At 41.5% G+C, this 22799-nt stretch overlaps 1 protein-coding gene across 2 annotated transcripts in view; it reads right to left on the bottom strand.

Annotated features, from left to right (window-relative positions):
- The window catches only part of NOSTRIN (nitric oxide synthase trafficking), a 75480-nt gene that overhangs the window by 15727 nt on the left and 36954 nt on the right, over positions 1 to 22799 (bottom strand). For both annotated transcript variants that reach the window (XM_072961112.1, XM_031678391.2), the window contains 6 exons: positions 17119 to 17202; positions 14222 to 14284; positions 13937 to 14018; positions 11726 to 11788; positions 9081 to 9179; positions 3869 to 3994 (listed from right to left, as the gene is read on the bottom strand). In XM_072961112.1, the coding sequence (XP_072817213.1) occupies positions 3869 to 3994; positions 9081 to 9179; positions 11726 to 11788; positions 13937 to 14018; positions 14222 to 14284; positions 17119 to 17202 (517 nt within the window). The remainder of the gene's footprint in view (positions 1 to 3868; positions 3995 to 9080; positions 9180 to 11725; positions 11789 to 13936; positions 14019 to 14221; positions 14285 to 17118; positions 17203 to 22799) is intronic.

Below are 22799 nucleotides of genomic sequence, written 5' to 3'. Positions count from 1 at the left end.
AGTTGGTGGGTACATTATCAGGGAAGAAATAAGGGAGGACTCCACCTCAAGGCCTTAGGTAGGGGGACATCACCAAGATCATTGGCTTCTCCCATCCACCTCTCCAGACGCAACTGCAGGGCCACTGGCTGGGTCCAGCATGGTGCTCCTCTCTACCCCAGGCGTGGACTGCATTCACATTCTGTTACTTAATCTATGGTGGATAGTCATTCGACGTTTTAAAAATTTGTGTTAGGGTGGGAAGGGATAGACTGGAATTTCAAAATTGTAGAATAGATAAACAAGATTATAGTGTGTAGCACAGGGAAATATACACAAAGCGTTATGGTAGCTCACAGAGAAAAAAAAGTGACAATGAGTGTGTGTATGTCCATGTATGACTGAAAAATTGTGCTGAACACTGGAATTTGACACAACATTGTAAAATGATTATAAATCAATAAAAAATGTTAAAAAAATACAATGTCAAATGTGTGAGGAAATTATAACATACCATTCAATAAATGATACTGGGAAAAAAAATTTGTATTAAAAATGGTTAAAATGGTCAACTTTAGCATGAGGGTATAGGTTCAGTGGTAGAGTGTGTGCTTAGCATGCACGAGGTCCTCGGTCCAATCCCCAGGACCGACTTTAAAACTAAATAAACTTAATTCCTCCCCCCACCAAAAAAAAAGGTTAAGTGTATAGTTCAGTGTCATTAAGTACATTCACATCATTGTGCAGCCATCACCATGGTTCACATCTGGTACTCTTCATCTTGCAAAACTGAAACCCTGCACCCATTGAACAGGAACCCCCACACTTCCCTTCCCTGCAACACCCTTGTCCTCCACCATTCTATTTTCTGTCTTTGATGAATTTGATTACTCTAGGTATCTCATATAAAAGGAATCATACAATATCTGTCCTTTTGTGTCTGGTTTATTTCACTTAGCATAAAGTCTTTAAGATTCATCCATGTTGCAGCCTGTGTCAGAATTTCCCTCCTTTTAAGGCTAAATAATACTCCATTGTCTGGACATACCACACATGGTTTACCAGTATCTAGCCATTTTAACACTGCTGTTAAATGCAAGTTGTAAAAGGCTGGCAGTATCTGTGAACATCTATGTCAGTCACATGCAAATTATGATTCCATGCCCAGTGTCCTGACGTTTGAATCAGGAAGCCTGGAGCTCTGCTCCCCCATGGCCACCGCTTTGTCTAGTCAAAAGCTGCATAATTTTTTTTAAGTCAATGAGAATGAAATGCCTTTGTTTCTGCTGTTGGTCTCCTGAGTTGCTCTCCAAAATCGCAGGTACCAGCCATCTGAAGGAGCCCTCTGTCTCCTAGGTAACAGGATTAAAGACGCAGAAGAGTAGTTGCCTAGTAAATGCAACGCTTCAAAGGGCAAAGCTGTTAACCTCCTCTGATAGATCAAACAAATTCTGCTCAGTGGCTTGGACCTAAAGTGGGACAATCTTCAAAAAGAAAGTCTTTACAACGTAGAAAGATCTAGAAAGCAGTTGTTCTAGTTTAGCACCACGAGCAAAGGACAGGACAGAAAACAAAAGCCAGGTTTGGGGAATACATTGCATCCCCCCGGTCCCCCTGCTAGGCAGCTATTTCTTCAATGTGACAAGTGCTAAGCCACTGGCATCCAACTGAGATTAGAATAATCAGTGGCCCCTGGTGGCGATGATAGTGTTTAACAGATTTTAATTACATTTCAGGGAAATCATTAAGATGATCTATGTTTGCTCATGAAAAGAGGCTGAGATAAATTCCACTGTGCAAAGGAGAAATCCATATCTCATTTAATGAATTATTGCTTTCCATTATCGTGTTCTTTTGGTATAAAGTAGGTCGTAGAGAAGCAAGATACTCTGGACGTCCTCAAATCGTCCTCCCGCGCTTTCACCATAGCACGTTGAGGGTCAAACAGTCATCAAGGAAGAGCAGGTGGAGAGCCTGTCTGGGGCCCAGCATCACAGTAATTCACACTCCTCATTCATACTTTTCAGTTCTTACCGTCCAGACCTTCTGGTTTGTACCACTGGAGAGCTTGGAGGGACTTCATTTTCATCCAAATCGTTTTCATAAAACTGGTCAAATTTCTTGCTCTTCCCAGAGCAAGAACTCCCAAACTTTAGAATGCCTAACCATTACCTAGACCGCTTCCTAAAATCATTCCAAAGTTCTGACGCACCCCATCTAGGGAGGCGCTCAGGAATCTGAATTTTAACAAACACCCTAGCTGCTCTGAGACATTATCCCAGGGCCGTAATGGGCCACAAGAAAATAAATTTTAAAACCATTTATAATTCTTCCACCCAGAGATAACCACTGTCAACATTTTGATGTATTTTAGTCTATCGAGGTATATATGTATCTTTCTAGTTATCTATCAAATTATTCAAATTGGTATCCTGCTTTTTCACTTAATATTACACATACGCAATTTCCAATGCCATTAGTCACCAAAACATCATTTTAATTAACAGACCCTTGTGAAGGATTGCTTACAGTGGACTGATTAATTTAACATCCTCGTAATGTTGGCCATTTGAATTGCTTCTTCCTTTCACTTATAATGTATTCTAAACAGAAATCTGTGTTTGGTTTTTCAGCTACTTCCTCAAGATGGATTTATGGAAAGGAAAGTAGGTTTTCCACTGAGGTTCTAGGAGAGAATTAAACTCTAATGTCCAAAGGCATCTATTATCTGAAGTGAGTTTGCATCAAGAGTGGTTATTAGTCACTATCATCCTTGGGGAACTGAAAACACAGTCACTCAAATTATTTTCTGTGTTCCACGGTTCTACCAGGAGCTCTGTTTCCCTCATCCTACACTCACAATATAAACTCAGGGTAGCTTGTGGTATGAGTTTTAAAAATGCTTTCACGTACATACAGTGTCTACACGGTGCATTTATTTTCTTCAACATCATGCTTGTGAGGTTCACGTTTAAATAGTTTTAATTCAGTTTTTATTGCTAGGTATTAGTCCACTTTCTAAATCAGACCCAATTTTAAGAGTGATTACTCTTTTGATAGGTATGGAGATGGTGTACAATTTTTCTTCTCACCATGCAACCATAAACAATTCTGCAATCTACATGCTTATACGTAACCCATGGTAGACAGATGTAAATTTTTCTTTAGGATAGATGCCTAAAAGGGACGCACATTTCAGTTTTACTAAATACCATCCTGCTACTCTCACTAGAGGGGGACAGGAATTCTTATTTTCCAACAATTCTTGTTTGGCAACACTGGATACTGTCACTTTTAAACTTTTGCCAAATGATTCAATATCTCTTCATAAGTTTCCTGGTTATTTTGATTTTCCTTTTTGGGATTTGCTTATTCACACCTTTTGATTTTTTTTGAGTGATTTGCCACAGTTCTTTATATATATCTTCTTTCCTACTAAACTGTGCACATGCCAAGAGTTGAGATGGTATTTTATTCAATGCTGTATATTATCAGTGCCCAACACAACGTCTGGCATACAAATAAATCCACAAGTAATTATGGTATGTTATCGACTCTAAAGGCCTAAAACTCATTTCTGAGCACCTAACACTTAAGCCTTAATTTCCATTTGACTTTGACGGCACTTTTTGAAGTTAGCTGGAGCTACTGTGTCCACTGAGAAGCAGGAGCAGAAATTTGGCCAATGATAATCAGTATTCACTGGTTACTGTGTCCATGGAGAAACTGAAATAATGAGCATGAACAAGCTGTGTCTAAAGTCACCTGTTACAGGAGTGAGGGTTATAGCTAAGGACAGATCATCAGGTCATACAAACTGTAAATCTGACCTCCCTTTTCAAGGCCCCACAAAACCCCGTAGAAGAAAAAATGTGAATGCATAACTTACCTGGAAGCAGTTCTCCAGTGTGTTCTCCCATTTCAGTCTAGTAGAGCAGCTGGCCACATTCTTTTGGTAGTAATTTTCATCTTCTTTTGCCAACTTCTCAGTTGATTTTTTCAGTTTACTGAGGAGCTAAAGAGAAACGTCAGGGTCACATATTCATGAACACATTTTTGAGAGCCCGATGATAAGTTCCCCGTCTCCCGGCTAAAGTCACAAACAGAAACGGTGGGCGACAAAATCAAAGCCCTTTCTCAGAAAACAGGGATGTCAAGAGCTGAAAGGGAGCCCAAGGGCCTTTCAGCAGGACTCCTTCAGGTTCTCACAGAAGGAAACCGAGGCCCCAACCTAGGACACGGTGTGCCTCTTTCATCAGGCCACGGAGGAAGCCCAGCGGCAGGCAAGGAGAAGCAGGCACAGCTTGGGGCTGGGACCTGCCAGTGATTCCTGTGCTCTCATTGGGTAAATCCTTCAGGCCTTGGCATTTCTTGCCCGGATGGGTAGAGTTGTGCAATCAGGTAATTTCTGGAACTAGCATCGGGCCTGGCTACCCTCCTCTCCAGCACCCTCCCTTCACAATATGCCCTCTGCAGTCTAAGTCTGGAATCAGACTTCCGGATGAGAGTCCTGGTCCTGCCTGCAGGTGAGCTACTTAACCTTATTTAGCCCTTCATTAGCCACGGTTTTCTCATCTCTGCGGTGGGAACAGTGATGCCCCCACTTCACTGTGTCGCTTGGAGGGTTCAAGCAGGTGACGCAGGTCAGGCACGCGGCCCATTGCCCGATGTTTAGGGTCGCCCTCAAAGACTCTTGAGTATTATCCTTACAGTGAGGAGCCTGAGGTACACGCCATCGTTCCAGTCGAGCTATGAACGGCTTGACAGACGCTTGCCTTTCATCCTGCTCCCTGATGATCTGCTCCTTCACAAAGAGCCCCCTCTTGCCAGTCACCAAAATTGGCCATTCTGAGTGTGAAAATCAGTAATGCAAAACCCTCTGACCAGGGTGGCTGAAAGGGATTCTCAAAATGCTCAGACACATCATTTCACATCTTTGAGGAAGGAAGTGATTGTACTACGTAAACGATTCTTGGACTTTAATAAGTCTAGGAATGACCTGGGGTTCTTGGAAAACTGCACATTTTCAGGGTCCCACAAGTAGCAGTACTGACTCAGTAGTTCTGCAGCGGGATTAGGAAATCTTAACTTTCACCACCCTCTCAGATGATTCTGACACAAGTAGTCCTCAGACCACAGTTCAAGAAGCATCAAAGATCCCTCTAATTTAAGGGGTTTAGGAGTTTCAAGGACAGAGACAAAAGCTTTTAAGAATGGCCCTGTTTATGTTTAAGGACGTTTTGAATAATGTTTCTGTAATGAAGAACATTCATCCAAAATGCTGAATATTAACACCACTCACTTGATGATTCCAACTGAAATGCTGGCCATTCAGCAGTCCCTTGGCTCCAATGTATGACTGACATGGGACACAGTTGGCTTTGTACATCAAGTGTAAGGAGACACATTTATCTATGGAGACCTGAGCTTGTCAATTTCAACCTGGTAACAGTAAAGGAAAGGGCTGAATGTGGACCATGGCTCTACTGGGCTAAGTCACTGTCCTTAGATTCTCACTGAGAGCGCTCAGGCCCCAGCAATGAGAACGGAGTCACTTTGGAGATGACCATGCACATTCATCAGCCTACACTATACAACTACTGACCAGAAGTTTCTGCTCAGCAAATTTACAGCAAAGAACCCCAAATAGATACAAATAGAATGTAGAGTCAATCTTAAGGAACTTCTCAGAAATATTTACTAAAATTTGTCAAAGATTAAATACTTTTTCTTTTCTTTCTCTTGGAACAAAGATTCATTCATTTATCACTCATCACAACATTTCTTGGGCACACACTCTCTCTCATGTACTAGGCTCACAGGAACTAGACAGGCTCCCTCACGATCCTGTGTGATAGGTCCCCAGATGGTGGTATTTAGGCACCACAAAGTGGATGCTCACAGAAATGATCCTTGTGTGAATACACCTGAAATGAAAGTAGGAATTGCTGAGGCAAAATAGGAAAAAAAAAATTTGGTGAGGTTGGAGCTCAAAGTTTGAGAGAGAATAGCAAGCAAAAATGCTGTCAAGTTAGGCAGAGGCCAAGGCAGGGAGGGTCTTCGGGGCTCCATAAAGGAGCTCACTGGGAAGCCTCTGAAGGCTTTTTGAAGGAGGATGATGTGCTCAGATTCGAGTTTCAGCAAAGTCAGCTTGGCGTGTATGTGGGGAACAGATGAGGAGAGACAACACTGAAAGCCAAGACACCAATTTGTCAGTTAGAGTACCCGAAGCGGTGAGGATGGTGGCCGGGGAGAGAGTAGTAGGGACAGTGGAGACAGATGTAAGTAGAGACATTCAAAAAGTATTTGCTTTAGAAGTTAGAATCTGGAGGATAGGGTGAATGGTTTTATTTAAAGATACAAAAACCAGGAATAAAGAGTACTTGGGGCAGAGAGAAGTAGTGGTTCCGATTTTGGATACTGAGTACTTGTTATGCATCGAGTACCTGCTATTGAGAGTTCTGTGCTGGACACTGGAGATACAAGCTGAATAAAACAGAATGAAGCCCGGGAGAGAAATGGTCAGGCTCAGCAGTGCATAAAGCTCAGGCAGAACATGGGAAGTCCATCAAGGCGTTTAAGAAAAAAACTGACAGAAAGGAAAACCAAGAGAGTAAGATGCTGTTAAGAAAATGTTTTTAGAAGGGGACAGTCAACGATGCTTAATGCTTTCAAGGAGTTAAATCAAGTCAGAACTGGGAAGCACCCAGTGGCTTTGGCAATCAGTGCAACATCGTTTTCGATGGCAAGAACCTGCCAGCAGAACAGTAGGGGAGGCTCGGCTGGGCGGTTTGAGGAGTGAACAGGAGATGAGGACGTGGAGACAGAGCACAGATAACTCTTTCAGTAAATCTTATTGTAAAAAGGAGACATGAGAATATCTAGAGAACAGGAACAGGGCCACGGAGGGTGTCTCCCTGCTCTCCCAAGACAGAGGGACTTGAGAAGGCTGATGGGAAGCATATAATAGAGGGTACGTCCAAGATCCTGGATAGGGGGACTCATCAAGGGAAGAGTCTCTGAGAGGAGTATGGGGTGGGAATCGGAACACAGGATGAAGAACTGGCCGGTCTCGCTGCACGTATGACTTCAGCAGGCAGGTGGCTGTGCTGACTTCTGTTTATCCTGTGAGGCTGGAGGCAAGATAGTCTGCTGAGAGTGGGTGGTGAGGAGGGAGGTGCCAGAAGAAAGGAGATGCAGATCAGCTTCTGGTAAGAACCAGGACCATCGAGCAGGAAGACCAGAAAGACCGCTGAGTGGCACCGGACCAGCTCGGCTGGGGTTGGAGATCGAGGGCACTTCTATGTGAGATGCAAAAATGAATGCTGCCTTAGGTGTTTAGCCTTAGGACTGAAAAAAGAAAGCTACCAGATGAAGTGATGAGGATGGTAGGGGTCTGTGATGTAACAACAGCCGGGGGCTGTGGTTAGCGGGACCAGCTGGAGGAGGGTAGGGAAGGATCACGGACTTCCACCTCCCAGGGAAGCTGCTAATGAGGGAAGGAAGAGGAAATTCACCACGTAGCTGCCCAGGCTTTTTCATTTGTTGTTGCTCGACATCAATAAAGAATAGCTTCTAATGAGGGCTCCAAACACTTCCAACGAGGTCCTGGAGCTTAGCGTTTTAACATCCTGTGGTTTTTTTCCTCCTCCTCGGAAGCTGTCTCATTATTCAGCACTTGTTATGATCACTTCAAACAGTGAAGATTGACATAAGAACTTTGTAAAATCCTGCTAACAGTGAATTTAAGTTATTCAATTAATTGTTTCCTCAGATTAAATAATCGCGTTACTTGCAATGACAATTTTCTTTTAAGAGTGTTTTGGGTTGCAGTCAGGCTGCCTGCATTTCCTTAGGGGAACTCCACCTTTGGGGGAAGACATTGAGAGGATATTGACTATAGCAAAGGTTTCCAATCCGGGGCTTACACCAGAAGAGGTGTGCAAGATAATCGACTGGGATGCAGGCAGAAAGTATTTAATTTTCTGCCTACACTCCCAGATTATTTATGCTCATTTTTGCCTAAAAAAGTGCTCGAGTTTACTCTTATTCAATATATGAGTTCATACTGGTGTCTGCACATGGGCAGCTGAGGATTCTGCGGTGTCCCGGAGGAAGAGTGGGAACTTTGCAACACGAGACGCTGATGTGGGTCCTCACAGATGTCTTCACTCTCAGCATCCTTGGACATGTGCCCACTGGTAGGAGTCTGGGTCACACAGATTTACAGATTATCTAGCTTTAATTGGGTTAATACACACAAAACTAACACCTGCCTTAAAGAGACTTCTGCTAAGAAGCTGTAGATGGACGTTAATACTAACAAGGCAAGCACATGAAAGCCGCAGGAAAACGTCAGAGCTGACTCTTTCTCAGGCTCTCAATTACGGGAGCGTCATCATCCACGTGAAAGGCAAAACCTGGCGTGAGCTAGTGAGAGCTGACAAGTTGCCCCCCAAATTTTACATTATCAAGAGGGCTATTAGAAATATGAATTCGTGTTTACTATGGTTAAGGCTGAACCCTGCCCCAAGCACGTATTTTGACTGGATGTGTCGCTAACGTAATGACCATATGAAGACATCACGATTAGCTAATCACTTACAACATTGTTTCATTTTTATCTCATCCTTCAAACATTTCTACTTAATGTTTTATAATGTTCATAACATTAGTATAACATATAAGGCATTAGCTATAATAGACAATATAGGTAAAGTACATCAAATAGTATGTTATGCGTATGTACTTATTTATTTGGGATAAATATACAGGATAGGTATATTATGTTACGTTATGTTATGTGTATACATTTTTAACTTACTTGGGGTGTGAGCTGAGAGATGTTTAATAGGGTTCCATATCCAAAAAATTGGACACCATTGGTTTAATTTGCCATCTGTCAATGATACTTTCAAAACTATAGGCAGACCAGGAATGATTTAGGATCCCATCTCACTCTGCTACAGCACAGCTCTGCAGAGACCCCACACAGAGCAGCAATCAGCCCGCTCCCTGGGCCTACAGCTGAGGGTGGGAAGCCCGGGACAGGAAGCCCACCCACCCTAAGCCACATGCCCTCAGCGGCCATGAGAGGTCACCTGCTGCTTCTCCTTCTCAGTCGTAGTTTGCCTGGAGCGTTCTACATGCTGGAAAAGTGCTTCGTGCTTCTTGGTACTAACCATCAATTTCTTCTTGGCCTAGAGCAAACACATACCAAAAAAACAAAAAAAGATCAGAAACTGATACCAAGAGAAAAACTCTTCTGCTCTGAAGTCACGTTCATGCTCTGGCTTGAATGAAATGTGTGTTTTGAGTTCTTCATTTTTTGCCCTCACCCCAAAATCTGCCTAAAATATCACAGTGGCTACATTTTGCCCTGAGAACCATTGTATATTTTTTCATTACACTGAGTTCATTCAAGAGGGTTATACATATCTTGTAAATCACCAAAGGCCAGCAAGCCTCAAAAACATTGCTCTAGCCAGCATCATGGGAGGGAACGGCTTAACCGCATACAAAAAACATCCCAACAGACATGGAAGGCTGCTGGCATCCTCCTCTTAAATCAACATGGGCCACAACTAAGGTCATTTTAAGATGCTCTCTTAAAACTTAGAGCAAAAGGGAAATTTTGCTCCCTGATGTTCAGGCTTGAGAGCCAGGCACCTGCCTGGTATCTTGTGAGATGCCCTGTGCTTGTGGTGGGGAAGGTGGAGGGAGATGGGAAGGAAGAAGCATCTGAAGTCCACCTACTCTGTTGAAGCCTAAACCTCAGAGCAGGTTTCAATTCAGGTGATGGCTCCCTATTCTACAGTCCCAACTTGGCAGATGGTGATGCTTCAGAGTTAAAATAAACAGAACTTGGTTTGAGTTGGATTCAGCCTGTTTAGGAACTGGGTTGATTGAAAGATGGTATGGTTTTTCATCTCAAGTTGCAAGGACCATAAAACTAGGTAATGAAGGGAAAAGCCCAGGTCTGTCTTTCCCTAGGAAATCAGAGACATCTTCTAAGCAGATGAAGCCTCTAACAAAAGGGAATTCAAGGAACAAGAGGCTCGTAGACCCTCCCCTCCCCCCTCCCTCAGTCACACGCCCACTGATAAAGGAGAGCATGAGGAAAGAGCATCTGGTTATTTAAGGCTTTCATTTGAGTCCCCACTACGGACTGCACTTCATTACTGATGTGCTGAATCCCTTGAATTCTAGCCAGAGAGAAAATTATTATAGATCAAGAATTTTATGTTCTCTAATTTCTCTGTCAATCTTTATAAAAAAATTAAATGGTTTTATTTAGAAAAATTACTTGGTGGAAACTGGAAAATGCGAAAAGATGCTTTTTGTTTTTAAAAGCCATTGTAGCTCCTGGGCATGGTTTCTCTCTTTTGGTCCATTATATTGAATTTCCTCTGAAAGCTAACTATTTACAGAATGAATCTTGAACAGCAAGTTCTGTTTGGAAAGCTCATAAAATCAAGAGCAAAACTGAAAACGAATGATTGGGCATTGTTTGAGACTTTTAAATACTTACTATAAAAATGATTCTTGTGAGCAACCTCACAGTAATACTATGGTGGGTGGAGAAATTCATTCATCTCAAACATTTCATATTAATGTCCTTGGTCTTACGGAGTAATTGGTTTCAGAAGGAGCTTCAGAGGCAACACCAAGGGCTGTTTCTGAGGGTGTCTCTGCGTATTTGGCACTCACGGCTGTCTACGTGGGAAAGAAAGTTCTCTTTGGGCAGTCACAATTTGGAGATGAAAAAGAGAATTTCAGCTTTTGAAGCCCAAGTCCTCTCAAAGGAGATCACCTCGTTTTCTAAGCAGATTCCCTCTCCACTGCCCTCTAGTCCTTCCTACTTGAAATGAATTCTTCCTAAACTGGACTGTTCTAGAATAATCTGTACGTACTTAAGGGCACCATCTGTGAGCCTCTCTGGTTAAGGACCTACAATAATATGTTGTAAAGTCTTGCACTAGATCATAATTCCTCTCCTTAGAATTCATTCACTATTTCCCGCACAGATGTTCCCTAGCCAACCCCATTTTAAATTACATGGAAATAAGAACCGTATCTTAGTACGCTGCGGTCCACAAGGAGAGAGGATTGGACGTACTTGTGGAATCAACACAGGCTTTCGCCTTTACACATCCTCACCCACCCCGCAGTGTGCCCCTCTCACAAGTGAGGTGGAGATCACAAACGCCCTTCTGTAAAAGATAAAACCAAAACTCAGTATTTATATCCTGCCCTAAGTTACAAATTTACACAGAGAGGCAGCCAGTGTAGGTTATGGTGAAGAGCCATGACCCTGGAGCCCAGCGACTTGAACAATTCCTGGTTCAACCATTAACCAGCGTTGTAACCTTAGGCAATTATTAACGTCTGTGTTGCAGCCTCCCCACCCACCTGTAAAATGGGACAACACAAGGTCAGACACCATGTGGGGTTTTTGGTGATGATTCAATACATAAATATATATAGTACATGACACACAACAAATGCAACCTGTTAGCTATAAATAAAAACCATCTTTAAAGTTCTGCTCCTCTATTGGTTTATTTGAAAGATACATCTATGTAATAACTCAGATAAGGAAGCATTTCTCTCTTCAGTTAGCACTTTAATACTGACAAACACATACACACACTGACACTAAAATACATGATCTCATTTGTGCAAAAGCCAAAGGCTTCAATACTAAAAAACTGAGTTTCCACAAATGATATTTGTGTATACTTGCCTTAATTTGTTGATTCCAGTTGCTAATGACAAGATTTGCTGTCTTTTCAACTTCGTTCTCAAGCTATCGAAGGGAAAAAAAGAAAAAAAATGTTTTTTTGATGTCTTCTTGTTGCATCACGGGGCTGGCTTCTTAATTTATACAATTAGTATCATGATTAATAGGAATTTAAAAATCCTATAGTGGACACATTCCATGAGAAAAGTAGCCCAGCTCTTTACCTCACATCAAGAATTTCTTCACAGTATTTAGCCCAAATGAATTTGGTAAGAGAATTATTTCTAATACCTAACTATGTAAAAACAATATAAATGGATATAAACTGTGTGGAGGAAGACCTTGCATAGTTTGGTGTCACTTCCCGTCCCATCACTTCCTCTTCAGCCTCATTCCACGTGATTCAAACTTTAACACCGTGAGAATTGGTAAAAGTCCTAGAAGTGCTGATTTTACCAGGTATCTCACTGCCCCTAAGTGAGTACTGCTTTAATTTAAAAGAGACTGCATTCTTAGTCATAATTAACTTTTTCTCCTACTTTTAAATAGCCAATGGTGGAGTAATAAAAATGATGAGAATGGATCTAAGGCGACCCCTCAAGATCAGACTTAAGGGCAGAAACTTTCTTCCAAACCCACAGATCAGCCATCTCTCCACCACTCCGAGATCTAGCGACACTGCACATTTTTCAGTTGATTAAACTTGGAATCTGTGGTTTATTGCAATACCATGAATATCATTTTATGCACTATGCCACTTGTGACTATGTATGCGACTGAAAAGTGGAACGAGTTCACTTTAAAAAAATTCTGATCTTAAATCTTTTGTGAGAGAATGCGGCTGGATAATAGGGATGCAGCGGGGTTGGGGGGGTGAAAAGATTGAGCTGGACCAGCAGTAGGGGGTGTCATGACATTAATTACCCACAGCACTGTGGTAAGGACCATAGCACTGTGCCTGATTTGCGTATGTGCTGGGGAGATGCTAGTGATCATATTATCATGTGGTACGGAAATATTTTGTAATAATGAAATACACCCTGGTGTTTCATTTGTATTAAGTCGGTTCACAAAGGCAGAAGATTATATTGCTTTCTAGTATTACTGTCAATTTCCCCTTATCCAGGCCCTAAGTAGAGCATCCCATTCTAGCAAAAATACATGGATGTCCACCAATCATCAATTCCATTTCCTGACTCAGTTTCATGAGTTTGTATCAAGTTTTTTTGGTGTCATTTCTCTTCCATCACTGCTTTCACAAATCCCCTCAGCCCAAGGGCTTAGCACCTTTAAGACCTGCTTTATTAGGCTGTGGTCACTTGAAACTCCCCTTAGCTATGCCCCTACCCTTCACAAAGACCTCCTGTTACTGCTCTGAACTTCTCACCTGAACCCGGCCTTGACACAGAAAGTGACCACGACCCCTCCCCTATCAGAGCTAAGCAGCATTTATTAAATATCCCTTTACGTTGCCTGAAAATATATTTTAAAGTGCTTACGGATTGTACGACATACAAGTAAGAAAAATGAGCACAAATGAAACTGTTCTGGAAGGAAAAGTCCACAGAGACCAGAGAATGGGCTATACAAGAGGACCGGGTGCCTCAGAAAGAACTGTTCAGTTATTTTGCTTCAATTATAAGGTTGTTTGAGGATTATACCTAGTATTACTTTTACCTCATCCAAAGCTGATAAGTATAGAAAAGTATTTCTTTTTCAAAATTGTGCTTATAATTCTATTTACAAAAGGATTATCTATTCACTGGAAAACAATGTAAATATTTAAAAAGTACAAAAAAAAAGGAAAAAAATAGCCTCATTCTGCTATCTAGAGATAATTCTTATTAACATTCATGGTTTTTCCTATGCATACATATTTATTTTACAAAATTGAAATCATATTGTTAAATTAAAAAACAGGGTGAGAAAATCTAACACCATATCCCTGTCATTAAATTCTTCTATAATGAGATTTTAATGGTTGCATAATATCCTATTGCTTGAATTTATCATACTTTATTTTTGGATGAAGTTTGTTTTTTCAGTACTATAAACAATGCCTTAACAAAACATCCTTGTACATAATCTTTGGGACGTGTTTATTTTTATAATAAATCCCTGAAACTTAGTGTCACTTTTAGATCACCTTTTATATCTTGAGCCAAAGACAGAAATCTTGCTCAAACAGGGAAGAAAAAGATTTTTTTGACTCACTGATTTTCTCTTCTTTTCATGTACACTTAGGACTTGATGCGTTGGTTTTATTGCTTCCAGCTCAATTGCTTTGCCAAGTTTTCTGGAAACAGAACATAAAAGACACACAAGCAGAGTAGTATTAGGATTTATATCCCCTTCCCAAATTATTTTCTGGGGAAATAAGATGGTGTGTTACAGCACATCTACTCCATGAAAGTTTGGAGCATCTGTAGCACACCCTCGTTAAATATGTACGACTCCCTCTGGGGTTGGGGCAAGGCCGGGGCGGGGGGCAGCACTCACTGATGCAGGTCCGCTGTAGATTTCATGCCCTCCGAGACCCAGGCCCAGGCACTGACAAGACAGCTGGAGGCAAAAAAACAAGGGAGCACAAGTGTGGGTGTCATTTTCCCAGGAGTCTGAGAAATAAAGCATCATGTCTGATTCATTGCATTCAGCGATTGCACTCATATCCCTCGTCTTGTTTCAATTTCTCCATGGGATTAAATTCTGCCAACATATTTATCTGCACTGTAGTCATTACATAAACTGCTTTTTTTTTCTCCAGTCATTTTTCATTTCCATTTTCCATTTCATGTCTGTAGAAAATGGGAAATGAAGTGGCCGAGGGTGAGAAGGCATTTAGAACAGGCGGGAGCATGCTAGGGGTAAAAGCCCCTTAAAGGCAATCACTGTGGACTCTTCATTTCACAGATGAGTAGATCAAGGCTCAGAGAAGTTAAGTGACAGAGGACTCAGGAGCCCTGGTCACGTCCTGTGTGCTGCTCTTGGGGTTGGGGTCTAGCTTCTGTTCCTTGCTGGCTTTTAGGACAACAGCTCAGATATTTATTGTCTTGTGAGCAAGTAACTCAATCTAACAAAAGGACAGCTCCGCCCTGTCCCTAGCAGCACAAAGGGAATATTAGAAAATGGGACGCTATTTTTCTCCTACACATGGTTGGCCTTCTAAAGTCAGAATAACCCCATTGCCATCAATAAACCTCAGGGACAGAGGCCAGGGTAGACTTTGATGGAGGAGTGTGGGGAGAGAGACAAAAGCAAGATGGTGCAGAGGTTTTGCCTCCAAATGACTTAGGCTGCACCTGGCAGCCAGAGGATGGGAGAACTAGACCAAAGGCTGGCAGATTTTCTGCCAGGCACAAAACCGGGCACAGGAGAGTACCTGCTATATACTTCCAATTCTAGGAAATTCCAGCAAAGATAAAATAATTAAGACTGAAAAAAAATAAAAGCAAATCAGTGTTTCCTGGGGACTGGGCTGGGGGAAAGACTGTAAACAGGCATGAGGAATTTTTGGTGTGATAAAAATGGGTATGTTTTGATTTTGGTGATGGCTACAAGGTAGATACTTACATCAAAGTTGATTAAACCATGTGCTTTAAACGGCTCCATCTTATTGCATATAAATTAAATCAATAGAGCTGATTTTTCTTAAAGGAACCCAGGCACACTTTTGGGAAGAGACTGACATTTGCCCCTCGGGGGAGCTGGGCGCAGAGCAGGAAGGCAGGGGCGTTGGCCTCAGAGGGGAAACACACTCCCCTTTGTTTCCTGTGTGAACTTGGAAGAAAATCACGTGACTTCTCTTACCCTCACTTAATTGGTGTTTCAGAAGAGGAAAAAATGTGGGTTATTATACAAATACCGAACACAAATCTTGGTATTGATAAAAGTTTAATGCTTCTTATTAAATACTGTTGTCAACCCTACTTAACCAAACATTCTGTTCACGCCAACTCCTTGGGACTAGCACGCTGGACGCTGGAGTTCCAACACAGTAAGACACACCCCCTGCCACTACACCTCTCATCCCTCAGAAGGTAATCAGAATTCAAGTTGTAATGAGCACTCAGGGAGCTTTGGCTCCTGTCAGGTATTAAACACATTTCTTGTATTATTTTATTTAATCCTCATAGTAACTATATGAGATAATTTCCATTTTAATCCACAAAGAGGGAAAATAAACTGTCCTAATTCACCCAGCTGGTAGGTGGTAGAGACCAGATTTAAACCTGGGCAGCCTAAATAACGTCTACTTATCCTCCACCAGCACGCCCTGCTGGCTCCTTCACAGTCCCCCAAAATACCGCACTTAAACCAAGCCCAAAGTCAAGAGCAATTTCAAAGCTGTTATTTGCTGTTACAGGTGATGCCTAAGGAGGAGCAGGAACATACGCTCCAAACGGCTTCCTCTTTGTCTTCCCCTCTTTCTTTTATCATCGAAAGAGACCTTGGCAGTGGCACTGCCATTGGGTGACATCTGCAAGCATTAGTCAAAAATCTCTGTGACAGGTGATCACTAATGGACCATTTTTTTTGAATACCAGTATCTTTCTTCTCTCCCTCAAGAGAAGTATAATTGATTTCATTCTCAACTGAATCAAAAAAAAAAAAAAAGTGAGGGGGAGGGTACAGCTCAAGTGGTAGAGCCCATGCTTAGCATGCATGAGGTCCTGGGTTCAATCCCCAGTACCTCCAGTAAAAGAAAGTTAAATAAACCTAACTACCTCCCCCCAAGAAAAACCTAAAAGAAAAAATAAAACAAATTAAAAAAAAGAATAAATTTTAAAAAATGTGAACGTTTTTTCAACACCCAATGTGCTAATCTCTTTACACACATTCTCATTTAATATGCACTCCCCAAACACACACACACACACACACACAGTGGAGCATAGTGTTACTCCATGTAACAGAGGAGGAAACTGAGGCACAGGAAGGCCAGGTTCCTTGTTGAAAGTCATGAATTTGAGATAAAGTGGGATTCACACTTCCTGACTCCAAGACCCTCCGGCTTCACAACCCTGCCTTCCGAGTTAAACAGCTTCTCCAAGGCCTTTTATGAAGATGGGCTAAGGAGTCACTAAGACACAGGACGAACCCAGCTCTGCAACTGATTATCTGTGTGACTGGGCAAGTTTCTAGAATTTTCCAAGCCTGAAGTCCTTGTCTGTAAATAGGGTCATAAAAGGACTTCTCAGGGGTCGTGATGAAGATTACATGCAAACTGTCTACAAAAGCATTTAACACAGCATCTGGCACACAGCGAGTTCCCAAGAACTGGGCGCCATGCTCCTACTGTGGACCTGCCCCATCTGTAAGAGTGAGCTGGAACTGAACACAGGTTGCTTTTTATTCTTTTTAAGAGTGATTCTGCCTTACCTCTTCTATATACTTACTTTTTCTTTGTGCTCTGCAATGCTTTGCTCAGCTTGGTTGCCAGTTTCTGAAGTCCTTTGGCATAGTTAATCTCCAAGTTTGCCCTGTTGGCAATGGGATAGTTGTTAGCTAGGATATCCTGGCCAGAAATCAAGCAAAACCCCACAGACACACACACACACACACACACACACAAGACTCAGGCTGACAATGCAATCAGTGCCTGTGGGAAGAAGAGACGATCTGTTTACTGTAAAGATCCTCTTGCAATCCTTAAGGATAACTAAGAGGATCCCACTAAGGAGAGGGGTTTTACTGTAACCTTCTCATACACTAGTGTATGGGGTGAATGGTGTTCCCCTACAAAAGATGGTTACGTCCTAACCCCTACTGCCTGTGAGTGTGGCCACATTTGGAAATACAGTCTTTGCAAACGATCAAGTTAAGATGAGGCCACCAGCGGGCTAGAACCCGATATGGATGTGTCCTTATACAAGGAGGAAATCTGGGCACGAGGACACACACAGGGAAAACACCATGTGAAGACAAAGGCGCACAGATTGAATGATGTATCTACGAGCTGAGGAATGCCAAAGGTTAACTGCCAGCAGATCCCCAGAAGCCAGGGGAGAGGCAAGGAAGATTCTCCCTCACGGCACTGGGAAGGAGCCAGCCTGGCTGACATACTGATCTCAGACTTCCAGCCCCCAGGACTGCGAGACAACAGATTTATGTAGTTTAAGCTATGCTAGGACTGTAAGCTACAAAGTTCCCAGTCTGTGGTACCCTGTGATGGCAGTCCTAGCAAATGAATCCTATCACCTCCCTGCTTATCCTGGGCCATCAGCACTGTCAGATTAGCTCTGGATTACAGTATCTGGCAATACAATACAGTAACAAATTATGATGGAATTGACCAAACAGTAACTTTCTTGGGCCAACACCAGATTTAGAGACTGCCTTTTCAATTACTTTCTATGCAGGACAAGACCCAGTAGGGAATCTGGGCATGTCCTCGAGAAGAAAACTTCGTTCTCTGGGATAGACTGAACCACTCTTATCTTAAACTGGTATTTCCATGTGCCAGTTATAGGCACATACATAGCTAAAAGGAAGATTTATTCTTATTGATCTCATATTTCAATGAAAATAATTAAAATGTAGAAAATTAAGTGCAATTTATGTTTTCCATCTTAAGATGAACCAAAGGGTCTTTGTTGCATATTTTTCAGTCTTTTAATTCTACTTTTATTATAAAGCAACTTTAGAATTATGACTTCATTTCACTTGGGGAATGATCCCAGAACTCTCCAGTAATTAACTTAATTCTTGCATATTTTCATACAAATTAGACTCAGTTTTGTAGAAACTGAAAAGACAAACAGGAAAACACAGTTCTCTCTCATAAAATGGAGCCCAGACACCAGGGGCTGTTGACCTATTGCTAAATTTCTGTTCATTTTCCCTTGTTAGGACAGCTGTGCTCCAAGTTATTTTTACCACTTTTTAAAAGAATGAAGACCACTGTAGGATCTATGTTAAGGCTTTGGTACAGAAAAGACCCATTTGGTATCAGATCTTGTTCAAGCATAAGAAAACGTTAAGGCAAAACTTATGGTTCCCAAAGGAAAAAGGGCAAGGAGGGATAAATTGGGAGTTTGGAATTAGCAGATACAAACTACTATATACAGAATAGATAAACAAGGTCCCACTGTATAGCACAGGAACAAAATGCAATAGCTTATAATAGCCTATAATGAAGGAGAATGTGAAAAAGAATACATGTATAACTGAATCACTATGCTGTACACCAGAAACTAACAATATTATTAATCAACTATACTTCAATTAAAAAAAGGTTAAGGCAAGTAGTTTTAAAATATGAAGCTGGTAAATAAATATCTCATTGCACTTAGAAATAGATTTCTCTGCTCCAGGAATATGTTCTGACTGATGGAGGGAGAGTGTTGGGCAGCAGCAGCAGCAGCAGCAGCAGGGAGAGACACCACCCTTAATGAACCTGGATGCTCTAGAATTCTAGGAGGCCACCACCGCTCAGTGGGATGGGTTTAGGAGGCAACTTCAAAGGAAGTAGTCAGACCCACCTCAAGGGGTTTTAATGATTATTAAAATGAGGTACTCACCTAAGCCTAGCAGGGCCTTAGAGACTGGGACAATTTTTTTCTTCAAAATAATAAACTTTATTGGAAAGGAAAACTCAAGAAGTATTCATACAGTATAATAACATTCATATAAACTATAAAGAGATATAAAATTGCTGCTTTTGTTTATGAGTGTGTAACAAACATAAGATGTATGAATAGGCATAACATTTACTAAATTCAGGATAGTGATTAGTGCTGGGAAATGTGGAAAGAAATAGGATTAGGAAGAGATACAGTTATTATGTTTGATTTCTTTAAATAATATGAGACTGGGACAATTTTTATTGACCTGCAGGATCTGACCCCTGGCTCCCTCTCTGATTTCCCCTCCTACCAGCCATCCCTTTGCTCACTGTACTACTGCTTAGTGGCCAAATGTCATCCTGCCTCAGGGCCTTTGCACTTGCAGTGGCCGCTGCCAGGTATTCCTTCTGCTATATAACCCCATGGCATTATCCCTCATGTCAATCCCAACAAGTCTTGTTCAAACATCACCACTTCAGAAGCTACCCTACTGAAAAAAGCATCCTTGTCACCATCCTCTTACAGCTTTCTGTCCCAACATTTATCACTTTCTTCATGTAATTTTTTAGTGTTCTTCTATGAACACCCCTACAATGCAGGCTCCATGAGGATCAAGATCTTGTGTTGTTTACCGCTGTATCCCTAGGCCTAGACCAGTGCTTGGCAGGGAATAGGTGCTCAGTATGTATTTCATGAATGGATAAATGAAAGAAGGAATGAATGGACTCCCCATCAGGTCTTAGCTAGAATTTTTAATCAGTTTCTGCTATAAGTCTGTTTTCATCTCACCACTTTTGAAAACCTTAAACTGCTTAACTATTTAAATTTGGTCCCACAAGTTTGAGCTGTGCTTAGCTCTGATGTCAGAGTACGTGGCTTTCTAGCACTCGGCAGAGCTGGACACAGAAACTCTCTCCTAGTCCATGGTTAATCAGAGGGCTCTTCAGGTCTCTCCTTTCCAGTGTGAATGAAAATACTGCAAACCATACCAGTAAACAAAGAATGCTGAAGCCATCAAGTCATCAGCCGCTGCCACCACCCCCCAGTGCAGACAAGCCTGCAGCCCAGCCTCTGCAGCCACTCACAATGGTGCCCTCTGAGGGGACTCACAATAAGAAAGGACAGGATCCTGGCCCTAGAGAGCTAGGTGCTTGTCAAAGGAATGAATTCAATGAGCCCAAAGGTTTGCTGTCTCCCATACATAGAAAAGCACTAAATTCTTTAACTTGAGATGCCTGGTTTTCTTTAGATAACAAGTAATCTTTTATTGTTCCAACTACCTGGTCTTTGTTGTAAAGCTTCTATGTATCCTCCACCCTCCCCTACCTCTTTAGAGCAGTCCCTCAGAGCGATCTGAGAGGCTGTCATTCCGGGCTGAGTCCTCAGAAATGTCCACTGAATAGAACATAACTCTTAACTTTTAGGTTGTGCATTTATTTCAGTCGACAGTTTTGGCGACCACTATGAAAGGACCCACAGCAGACTTCTCTCCTCCACCTGAACTCTACAAGGATCCGGAGCCCGGGTACTAGCAGAGGCCCCTCGGGCCCATCAGCTTCCTCCGGGAGTCCAGATGAATTTGGGTGAGTCTCTCCTGGTTCTCAGATCTCCCGTTATTGGTTGATGATCCTGAGTTTTATTCAGTGGTGTTACACTCCTCTCTGGAGGAATAAAAGACAGGCCCCTCCTCCTGGCCAGCAGTGGCTTTCTCAGGTGACCGAGAAACCTGCAGGAGTGGTGGGAGCGAGACCTCATGCCGTGCAGCTGCCCCTGCAGGGAATCCACTAGCAATTTGATCCTGACAAACTGACCTTAAATGGGGAACATAACTCTCAGAACAAAAGAAAAAGGAACGACAGACTGCCAGCCTCCAACTGATACCCCAGCCAGGTTTATGGACATACAAAACTTACAGCTTCAATTGAGAATTAAAGAAAATCTCACCCTAAAAATAACTAAGCCAGGACTCTTTTATTGCGTAGGCAGTTATATTAAGAAAAAAAAATGCCAGCTTGATAAAAACTTTTTTTTCCAGAATTCTGACCTAACAAAAACAAAAGCCCTTTTAGGGGGAACTTGCATTTCTCTTCCTGTGTCCTTGAAATGTAAATGTTTTGTCCTTCTCTGGGCGTTTTATGTGTATGTGTTTATGTATGTGTTTAAAAAAAAAAATACTTGGTCTCTGCCATCCAAAAGGTACAAGTATGATGTACATATGTTGGCCAAGCAAACAGACTGGGATTCTAAACAATCCTTTGATTGTACCAATTCTCAGGCATTTTGCCATCTCAACTTTTGCTGCATTAGCCTGGACCACAAAGGCCTATACTTTTTGGGGAGTGAATTTTTGAGTTTTATTTTAGGCAGCACCCTCCACTCTTGTGGGGAAGTCTCTGTCTTACTGGTTTAAAATCATTACCAATATATTTCACTGATGGCCAGATGGTGGATCCTTTAAATTGGAGAAACTTCTAAATTGGTAAAACTTGAGAGCTCTCATTATTAACAGCAGTTTTATCGGTATCTGTAAGAACCAATCAAATTTCAAGGTGGAAAAATATACATCTAATGGTTAACCTAAGAACTCCCTTAGTTTAAAACAACAAAAAACTGGTTTGAAAAGTTGTGTTTGTGTTTTCCCCTTCCCCTCGATGGGTTTTAGAGATGCTATTAAAAACATTAGACTAATTAATGTTAATTAGGTTGAGTAACTGGAAAAAGGAAAGGAAAATGTTTAAAAGATTTTTTTCTTAACAAGAAAAAAAAGTGAAAAAAAATGCGACAACGAATATATGTATGTTCGCGTATAACTGAAAAATTGTGCTCTACACTGAATTGACACATTGTAAAATGACTGTAACTCAATAAAAAAAAAAGTTTAATAAAAACAAGGAAAAAAGATAAGGGGCTTATCCCAAATGGATGAATACTTTTCAGATGGTTTTTAAAAATAGGATAAATAAAATGGACACTTATGGATTAAGATACAAGGTTTTGATACCACATTATGTAAGATTAAAAAGGCCAAAGGGACCACCTACTGGTGGACCACCAACATTAAAGTTCAAACAAGTCCACTCTACCCCAGTTTAAAATACATATATTTATAGGGCTGGAAAAGTTACACAGAGATGCTTGATCAAAAACTGGGTCAAGAGACCAATTAATCAAATTTAAAGATTAACAAGGGCCTAAGGCCTTTGGCTCAAACTCCTCTGGGGATCCCAGAGACTTACACAAAATTAGATAAAATGGACAAGAGATAAATAAAAGAAAAAGGCTTCTAGGACTCCTTCTAAAAACAAGACCTTGATTAAACCTAATAAAAACTAATGTTAAAGGTGTAAGAGCTGAAAAAAATTGAAATAAAAGTTTATAAAATTGGTATATTTAAGAGGACTTTACATAAACCTCTTTTGCTTAATTGTGTTGTGGGATAGATATGTTTCAATGGGGACTGCTTCCCCTGCTTGGTGTTATAAGACTGGGCACGTAAATCTGTCCCTCAGGAA

This window comes from Vicugna pacos, chromosome 5, assembly GCF_048564905.1.
Source record: "Vicugna pacos chromosome 5, VicPac4, whole genome shotgun sequence".
Classification (NCBI taxonomy): domain Eukaryota; kingdom Metazoa; phylum Chordata; class Mammalia; order Artiodactyla; family Camelidae; genus Vicugna; species Vicugna pacos.
The sequence above is the reverse complement of the archived record's forward strand: the minus strand, read 5'-3'. Positions and strand labels throughout refer to the sequence as shown.